At 34.3% G+C, this 10,312-nt stretch overlaps 1 protein-coding gene across 1 annotated transcript; it reads right to left on the bottom strand.

The window, feature by feature from the left end:
* LOC123893948 (cyclin-T1-5-like) lies at positions 1 to 9,887 on the bottom strand. The gene is made up of 7 exons (XM_045943789.1): positions 9,580 to 9,887; positions 7,926 to 8,240; positions 7,488 to 7,569; positions 6,676 to 6,810; positions 1,879 to 2,054; positions 1,639 to 1,790; positions 1 to 1,391 (listed from the first exon to the last, which is right to left on the bottom strand). The coding sequence occupies exons 2-7, from the start codon at positions 8,150 to 8,152 to the stop codon at positions 331 to 333; spliced, it is 1,833 nt and encodes a 610-aa protein (XP_045799745.1). The 5' UTR covers positions 8,153 to 8,240; positions 9,580 to 9,887; the 3' UTR covers positions 1 to 330.
* Positions 9,888 to 10,312: the final 425 nt, after the last annotated feature.

Genomic DNA, 10,312 nt, shown 5'->3' with positions numbered 1-10,312 from the left:
TAGAGAACACCAACAATCTTCCCTTTATAGTTGCTAATAATTATATTTCACAGGGGCAAGATCAAAAACATGGATCATGTGGGAAAATGGACCCTCCATTACAAGTCTCACTCTAATATATTATAACAATTAACTTACATGATGCAGTTTCCCAAATGCCCATAAATCGAGGAAATGACATTAGTCCTTCCATCCAAATCAAATTTGTTTTCAAGTCCGTTTTTTATAAGCTGTTTTAAGTCCTTAAAACACATAAAATTCCTCTATCAGAGAGATTCATTGGCAGCTAAGATGACCAGAAAATATTTCAGAATAATAACCTATCCATTTTCAAACATGGTTTTCCTGTGCATGCCTTTTGCTGTCTCTCTCAGTATGGCTTAGCCTGCTGACCTTGCTCCGATCTTCAACATAATCAGAACGATTATTGTGGTGAGATCCAGGGCCATAATGATGTCTCTGCTTCCCCTCCACCACTCTATCAGGTGAGCTCCCTGCTTTCCTCTTGCGGATGCTTGATTTGGGTGACGGAAGCCCTACACTAACGTCGTCAAAAGCTGACACCTCACCTTCTTCCACAGCATGATCTTGGAGTGATGGTAGACCCTTTATCCCATGAGGTTTCTCATCTGCATGATCTTGATGTCTCCCGTGAATGTTGTCATAATCTGATCTATCTGAGAGCTTAGACCAGCTTTGCCTTCTATCTTGCTTACTCTTCTCACTATGAGGAGGTGTATAATCTATATCCTCCAGTTCCCTCTCAATGAGATCATCGTCATCCATGAAATCGGTTTTTTTGGTTATATGACCAGCTGCTTTCCTTCGTTTTTCTATTGCAGCTTTGTACTTGTCTGTATCAAAATTTGTAATGGCTTCTTGAGGAGGCCGGCTAAGTATACTACCATCCTTATGATCTGGGTTTCTACTGTAATGTTTATCTTTCGGTTCAGCGTGTTCTTTAGTTTCAGTTCTAAGAGTATTGTTTTCATGCTCTTTTTCACCATCAGAACGAGATCTCGCCACATCTTGTGCTTGCAGTGAGTTTTCCTCCTCAGAATGTTGATTAACTTTGACATTATCTTCCACCCTGCGTTTCATTTCTTTGGCCCCATAATCACTACTTCTACCAGGATTGGAGATGGAGCGCCCAACTTGGTTAGCAACATATGAATCGTGCGCAGTTTTAGAAGATGCAGGCTTTGATGTTTCAGGTCTCGAACTAGTGCCTCCAGTCTGGGAATTACTGTTCGCGGCTGCTGTTTCATCGTTACTATTTGGAGCTTTTACGGTGGTCCGATTGGAATTCCCACCAACAGTAGTTCCTTCAGCATCATTGGACTGCGGCATTCGATTTTGTTCATACAGCTCGAGCATTTGGTTACTCACTTCTGCAAAAAGTAGGTAAACATTGGGAGTTGCATTGAAATAAAAAATTATAAATTACTGTTATTATATTCAATGTTGGCATGATTATACCAATCTACTTTAATAGTAGAATACTAAGATACCACCACACTCCAAATAGAGGGAAACATGCAACATGAGTTAGAAGATGGAAAAAGGGAAATGATGATGAGTTGGTACTTTTGTTTCTCATTTCTTTATACCACTAGTATCGAAAAAAAAGACACCAACCCTCCAATTGGCGTGGGGTGACATCAAACTCTTGCCACCAGACCTTCTCCCCATCTGACGGGAGCTTCACCTTTAGAAACTTGGCAGCAAGGAATATGGCTCCAGCTGCGATGTGATGGGGCTTAAATTGCAAGCAAAGAGATGTCCGAAGTCTGCATATGTCACGCACTAATTTCAGGAAAGGAAATTCAAAGGCCATTGGCCATGACAAAAACGGTTTAATCATCATATGATTCATACCCATCATTTACGAAATTCCAAGCAACTTGAGCAAGGGCATTTTGAGCAACTTTAAATTTCTTTATTGCCTCAACAAGAGGTTTATAAGGATGGAGCACATTAAGATCAAAACCAAGAGTTGCAAGAACAAGCCTCTCTGCAAGTAGAATTAATTCCTTCTGCTGCTCATACACATCCTGTTTCATTTTTTCATGTACAAAATATAGGATGAGAAAAATTTATATTACATCATGTAGGAAGAAAATTAAAACTTCAAAAGAAACCCACATTCAGCTAAACAAAGAACAAAAAAAAGTGATCAAAATCAATCCAGAAACACTTCCTGGGCCATTTATGAAAGTAAACAAAACAAAATTTATAATACTTGAGGTAGGATGAAATTGAAAACTTAAAAAAAAAAATTAAAAATAAAAAGAGATCAAATTCAATCTAGACACCACTAGCAAATAATTTTTTCGCCTGCACTATCCCCTGCTGGCAGCAGGGACAAATACGTTACATGACAGAAATGTAAATATTTCCACTATAATAGCTGTTAGCTTTAAGTTAAGGCGGATTCTAGCGTGAGAAAGTGAAACATATCTCTCACCCGTGAAGAGTGCTTTTTCACCATTGGATTAGATGACAAGATAATGAAAGGTAGAGATGAATGACTAGATACTTGTTGCTACAGTTTTTTGTGGGTTATTTTAAATTATATTTTTGCTTTTAGTTTTTTAATCAAAGTAGAAGATAGTAAAACACAACAAAACCTGTGTCACACCACCACACAACTAGCCAACAAAAAGATACTAAAAAATACAGCAATCAAAAAGAAGCTCAAAGAGACAACCTCAAGCTTATTCCCCCAGGACCTGCACAGCAGCACCAAAAACAAGTTTATTTTTTCTTTCTTTTCCCTCAAATCTGTTCTTTTGCTTCATTAATGTATCCCCATGACAGTTTATTATCATAAAATCAAGAACACCCCATGTACACTTCTTTTTCATCATATTCTTGATCATTTAAAAAAATAGCAGATTTTATATTGCAAAGAAATTAAGTGGAAGAGGAAGAAGGAAATATTTGAGTGCAGAGATCTGGGTAAAATTTGGTATTTTTTGTAATTTTATAATTTTGGATTTTTTTCCTGGGTTTTGTTTGAAGCTTGGTTGAAGATCCGGGATTTTTTATGAAAAAAGATGAACAAAGGGATGAAGAAGATGAAGATTTTCTTTTTGACGTTGAAGACAAGTACTCAGAAGAAGAGCATGTGAATTTTTGTTTTTTTAAATAACCTTTGTTAAATACTTTATTTTTAAATAATTCTAAGTTAAAAAATATATTATTTTCTTTTACCAGCTACACCTACTATAGCGGGTAATTTGCCTCTCTTACAGGTGAGTGATATGTTTCACTCACGCTAGCCTCCGCCTTAAGTTAATTACTTCAAAAGATATTTACCAGAGCACCTAAATCAAATGACTGCATAGCAAACAGTATATCAACATGTTGATGGATTGTTTTTTTCCCAAAACTCAATCACATACCATTCTTAACCATTTATCTAGATTGGATTTCAAAACCAAACCACATCCCACTGAAACCGGTACCGAATCCGATTTCAAAACCAGTTTTGCCCAAAATTTGATTTCCAATTCAGTTGTCAATTCTTCCACTAACTCAAAAACCATATTGTTTTTTCGTTGCATCTTTGTATCTTACTCGTCCAAATTATACACCCAGGATCCTTCATAATCCAAATGAAGAAATCAAGTCAACCCTAGTTTCAGCTCATGACTAGTCGTATTCCTCCATTCTCCACTCTCTTCTCCCCTCTTCCTCTATTTCATACCCTCACCACACCCACTGAGGCGGTATTCCTTGGCCTCACAGACACCCCAGGGCTATGGCGTAACTCCAACTTCACCGACCACAACATGGATATGGTTGTGCTTATGGCCTTGTAACTGGTTATTCTGTTTATCCCTAGATATTAGCTAGGAACAGATAGTTAAGTTAGTTACTTAGTTAGCTAGGTGGCAGAACAGTTAGATAAATAAGAGAAAACAGGAGGGAGAGAAGAGATACAGAAAATTAGATAGCTTCTGTGAAAGGGGAAACCCTTGGATGAGAGAACTCTCATCCTGCATGTTCAGCTATGGAGTCAAGTATTGAAAACATAAATAGAACTTCTCAAGGTGTCCTGCGAACACATCATTCATCTCTATGAAGTCTAGAAGAATGTGACCACAATAGACAACATAAAACAACATCTTGCATGCTTGACGCACAAGGAGAGTGTAGACTGTAGACTAAGAAACTCGGAAGAGATGGGGTTCCTCTGCTCATGGATAAGCAAGTTGAGTAACAGGAAGAGGCAGTAGGAGCAGCACAAATGGCAACAAGGAGTACCAATCATGGGAGAAGAAAGTGGAACTTTGAGTTTCCTAGGACAATATCCTCAAGGTTGGATTGCTAGTCCTGAAAACTTTTCAGGTGACGACAATTAAACAAACACAGAAAGTTCTCATGCTGGGGCATGGCCACAATACTGCTCAATAAAATCAACTGATTAACATGGTGAAAGAGCAGAGGAAACAGAGCAGTACAATAGGTTCCTTGTGAAGAGAATGACAGAAGACAAGGGAAGGGAGATGGACTTATTATGTCCAAAATAATACAGGGGGATGTATGTACTTGACTAAATAAACAAGTGGTTGAGGATGGGAAAGGATGCAAAAAATAAATCAAACAGTAAAGAACAAGGTTGTCAAAACCGGACCGGCCAGTTGAACCGGGAACTGGACCTGTATCCGGTCCGGCCGGTGCATAAAACCGTTCTGCGAGCAAACCGGGGGGAAAAATGCTTCGCCGGTCTGACTTTATTTTATTTTTTTTCCTTTCCAAAATGACTCAAAAATTTCACGTTACAAATTTGGTGTATGCATTTCGGTATGTACCAGTAGAAAAAGAAGAAAGCATTTTACAACCATGAAACCTTCAAACCATCATACTAAGAGAAGGAAAAAAGCTTTGAAGAAACAATGAAAATAAAGAACATAAAGAAAGAAAGTCTGTTAGAAGTAAGAACAAAAAGAAGCAGAGAAAGATGAAGAAAGTATGTTGGAACAAAAGAATAAGCACATGTGTTTTAAAAAAAAGAAGAAAAAAAAATAAGCAATTGTTAAAGTAAGCAAGATGAAAGAGGAGGCTGACGGCTGCTTTCTCCAACCAATTCCAATTATCAATCTATAGAATTAGGGTTGAAAATGGGCTTGGGCAAACATATTTTTCCACTGGCCCAATAAAATTATCATCCCAAGTAAAAACATAGTAAAAAACTTCACCAAAAAAAAATAGTAAAAGAAGTACAAATTTTATGTTTTACCGAAAATTGTATACATGATATAATTAAATCTCATTTATTTAATATAAAAATTATATTTAGTTACTCCTCAACCCCTCTAACATATTCCGTCAAAAACAAACCTCTCACATATTAATATAGTGTAATTTTTTATTTTATTATTATTTTATATATTACTAGCGGGCCAGGCACGAGCGTTCCGCGCCTGCCTGTGTCTAACGTATGTCCAATTAAAAAAATTTTGCTGCTAAAAAAAAATAAGATGTGCCTTATGTTATGGTGAGTTTGTTAATAAAATATTTTTATTGTTACTAAAAAAAATCAAGGGTATTGTTGGTATTATGAAAAGTCCACACCAAAACTCATGTATCCTCTTAATAGATATAGATATAGAAGTATAGATATAGTAATATATAAAAATATATATTTAATTAAAAACGGTCCAACCCAGTTGAACCCCGGTCCAAACAATTGAACCTTGAACCGGCAAGCTCACGGGTTCGATGACCTATCCGGTTCTGACAACCTTGGTAAAGAAGCAACAAGAAGTCAGACTAATATTCACGTAAAAGAGGATTTACAGAGGAAACGAATTCCTACTGCAACAGAACTGGGCTCTTATAGAGAGCTACTGCTCTCTATTCATAACTAACTCAAATGAATGCCAGAAGATACATTTCTCCTACAACCTCTTCTGATTATATGATAATCTAATTCCCCTCATCATTCTCTATTTTACTAATTTTCTGCAAGCACAGCATTTCAGGCATTACCTCACTTCATTTTTCCCCTATCTATCATGGTTTAACCTTCCACACCTTAGGGCCATTTGAAATTTGCTGAACTAAAACCTCATTTGTGAGATGATTGCATTAACTTGGGCTCTATGAAGAGTGAATTTCCACATTGAAGTGAAACTGGATTTTCAAGAGGGTGGCATTAGGATAGTTGGCAAGGGAACAATTAGAAAATTCAGTTAGTTGAAGGGGATACCAACTTGAAAAATGGGGTAATGATAATGAGGATAGAAAATGGAGATTTGGAAAATAAAAATTGGTGTGAAGAAGGGAGAATCCTTTGTGAAGGAGGGAATATAATTCTCTCCTTGTATATTCATATTCTGAACCCGTCTACTCTAAATTGAGGGGATACAATTTTAGAGGGTAAAGGACAGATTACAATGATAACCACTCATCGGAAAAGACAACACTTGAAATTGTAATTAATACATGTAATGATTAACAAATTATGAAGTTGTTTAAATCCAGACAAATGATTGCAAAGGTTACAATTCTGCACTTTAACCTTTAAAGTAACCCCTCATTTGGAGGAGCCAAATCCTCATCCCATTCACTATTGATAGATTCACCTATTTCTTTCTATCTTTCTTCTCATTCTTCAATTTTTAATCATGGGTTTGTAACATTGGGATATATTAAGTGGCATACCTTCTGTTTGATTCTCTGAACTGCTGTTGGATCCTTCTTATTTATGATTTCATATGAAACAAGGATTACATCTTTCAATGGGCGGGGAGTTTCTTCGACTTTGCCAGCAAGAAACATGCACACTGTTGCAATGGTCTGCAAAACATTGTAACTTATTAATTATCACTGGGTCTCTAACTTAATATTTCATCCTACATATTATTGACCATGCAACATGCGAAAACATAAAAACAATTAATGACTATGCACTCAGACATATATCACAACCAGAAATACATGTCGATTGACTCAAATAAATGCTGAAAAAAGTAGGAAAGCCAAACAGTGTTTATGTGCCTACATTGTCTCGAGTGTCCTTGTTTGTATTGTAACCATGGTTCAAACACTAAAAAATAGAGCAAAAGTTTTTAAGTACCAGTGTTATATATAATATATAATCATTACAATAAGTATAGCACAATAAGTAAGTAAACCAATCATCAACAATAAGCCATTTGTTATATTTTTTTTTCAACTTGGGGATATAAATAACAGAAGCATTTTACCCTTTAATGTTTTTCCTTATAAATTTCCAAGAATACATTAATGTCCACACTATCGTATTTTATTTTGACTAACCACAATATCCCGCATAAATAAAAGATAGTGCACAAGTGTTGTCACAACAAAAACAAAAAATTAAAATATAATACCCAACAATCTACATTTATTATCCAGCCAAATATGGATATGCATAAAATTTATTCACACTTCAATCAGATAACAATTACCACCATAAAATGTGAGAGTTACATAACAAAATACAGACTCACCCTCCTGTCATTCTTTGCATGGGACTGCCGAAGAAAGAATCTATGACAAAAGATTATTGCTGTTGCAATAGTTACTTGAGGTCTGCATCAGATTTATATCAGTATCAACATCAGGGAAAATGAAGGTAAGTAACATCATAGCCATTTATTAGTAATTTAAATATGATAAGAAACAATTTTTTCCATAAATCTCTACCAAGATAATTTATAAACACGTTAAGTCATTATGATAATCCTAATGAGCTCCAATAAATAAACAAATTACATAGAAAACAATCATACTTTCTGTTCAAATTTAAAAATGATTTGCCAGGGCACATTAATACCAGTTGAACAAAGAGAAACCAACGATACTTGCAATGATGCACATGTCTTAAAATGGAAAATAAAGTAAAAGCAGCTTATTGCAGTTACAAGCAGCTACCAATATAGACTCACACTTTAAGTCTCATGCCTAAATCTTGCAGAAATGTACAGTATGATTTGCGTAGGTAAGTTTCTTTCTTCAAATCTATGCCATCTGCTTGGGATGGTGAATTTTCTTCAATCTCCTTCCTAGAAAAATACCATCTTGATCCATCATCTGGCTTCTCTTCAGAGTATCTTTGAGAACCAACTGGATGTGCTCCTTGATTTGAGACCTCACCAAGCAACAATCCAGCCATGAGTCAAGAGCCGATTCAACTTAGCTTTGATGTATATGTATACAAATTTCACAATGTAATGATCACAACTCTAATATCCAATTGTTCCCTGTCCAAAAAATACACCAATGAGAAACAAATCATAAATACACTAATCACTAATGTGCAAGATAAGTAACATAATGATTACAATCCCCAATTATATTAGCAAGGTCATTTTTTTCTTTACTTTAATCTGATATAAATGATTGATTGTACATAGGTATTTAGAAAAAGAACACATGTTAATTAAGCAATTACTCCCTCCGTCCCAAATTATAACGGAAAAAAACTCATTTTTTTTGTCCCAAATTATAAGGGAAAAAATCATTTTCAAGAATGTTTTTCCCTTATTCTCATAAAATTAAATGCAAATTGCATTTAATTTTCTCTCTCTCCCCTTTTCTCAATAAACAACGATCAATAAAAATTGGTTTTACATCTTCCTATGCAACTTATTCCAAGAAAAACTCACAAAAACATATTTCAAATTATCATGTTTTACTTTTTCTTAATAAGTGTGATTTTTTTATTTTCCCTTATAATTTGGGACGGAGGGAGTATATGATAAGCACTTATCATATAAAATCATACAAAAAGGTTATTTCCACCATCTAAAAGCTTACAAGATTAAGCATCACATAACATCTGTATAAGCTCTTTTAATAAACTATCATGCAATGTTTCTGAAAACAAGCTCAAAACCGCTAATAGACATATCATAATCTATTTTCATTAGTTCTTCAAATTGCCAAACATTTGCACAGGTGATTATATAGTAAGTCCAAATAAGCTCTTTTGAAAGACCCTAATGCCTATAGGGCCCGTTTGGATTAACTTATTTTTAAGCTTCTGAAAAATAACTTATGCAAATAAATAAGCTTTTATGTAAATTCATAAGTTCTCACTAACAAAAATTGTATCTTTATAAGTTGTTTTTTCATAAACTATCTTGACAAACTTATAATAAACTATTTTGACCCTAATGTCTATAATTTGGAAAATTTATCATATCAGTCAATCTCAGATTTGGAAAATTTATTCTCACTAAAAAAAGTGGGCATAAATATCATATATTCTCTTATAACACTATCATTTTTCATTCACTAATATATGAACATGTATGTATACAAAATTGAACTTCACATCAATACCAACAATTCATCATCTATAATAACCCATATCAAATGTCTATAGAAATATGCTTAGATCATCAATTATAAAAAAAAAATAAAAAAAAATAAAACTAACAAACAAATTACCAGTTCATAGCAATTTGTAAAAGTAACCAAGAATTAAAAATATTGAAACGTTAAAGCGAACACTAATTAATTATCGAAATTAAAAAGTAAAACAAAACGAACTTAACAAGCTGAAAATTACATGAGCAAAAGGCGTTTAACCGTTACCTGAAGTTGAGTTTCAGTGTCGGAGAAGAATTCGATGAGAGCGACACGAATTTTCTCCGCGAGCAGTGGGAAGACGAAACCAAAATCAGGGAACAAGCTGCGATGCGACAAAGTGTAGAGAGAAAGAGAAGGGTTGAGTCACGGTGAATGAGTTTGGGTGAAGAAGAATTGGGATAATTTGTGGAATTAGGGTTTACAGTATAGTAATGAAGAGAGAAGAAACGGACTCGGCCATATCACCGACCACATACATTCGCTGATATTTTTCCTATTTCTTTTTATTTTTTATGTCTTTGCTTTCAAAAAATAAAATGTTATTATTTAATTCATAAATTTATACCAACAAAAAATGCATCTTTCTTGTAAGATGTTTTTTCATAATCTACTTTAAAAAAAGTTAGACTATGTTTGTATTAACTTATTTTTGAACTGATAAAAAATAGCTTATTCAAATAAATAAGGTTTTATGTCGGGTTTAGGTCCTCATTTCCATCAACAAAAAAAAAGAAGGTTTTATATTAATTTATAAGTTTTAACTAGTGAAAACTATGTTCAAAAAAAAAAAAAACTAGTGAAAACTGTATTTTTATAAATCATTTTATCATAAACTATTTTGAAAAACTTATAATATTATATAAAAAATTAGGGTAAATGATCATTTACCCCTGCAAAATAAGCGAACTTTCATTTGCCCCCTGGGGCAAAATGAGGGAATCTATTTTTTGCGGGGGTA

Source organism: Trifolium pratense, linkage group LG7 (assembly GCF_020283565.1).
Source record: "Trifolium pratense cultivar HEN17-A07 linkage group LG7, ARS_RC_1.1, whole genome shotgun sequence".
Lineage (NCBI taxonomy): Eukaryota > Viridiplantae > Streptophyta > Magnoliopsida > Fabales > Fabaceae > Trifolium > Trifolium pratense.
This window is presented reverse-complemented; position numbering and strand designations above follow the sequence as displayed.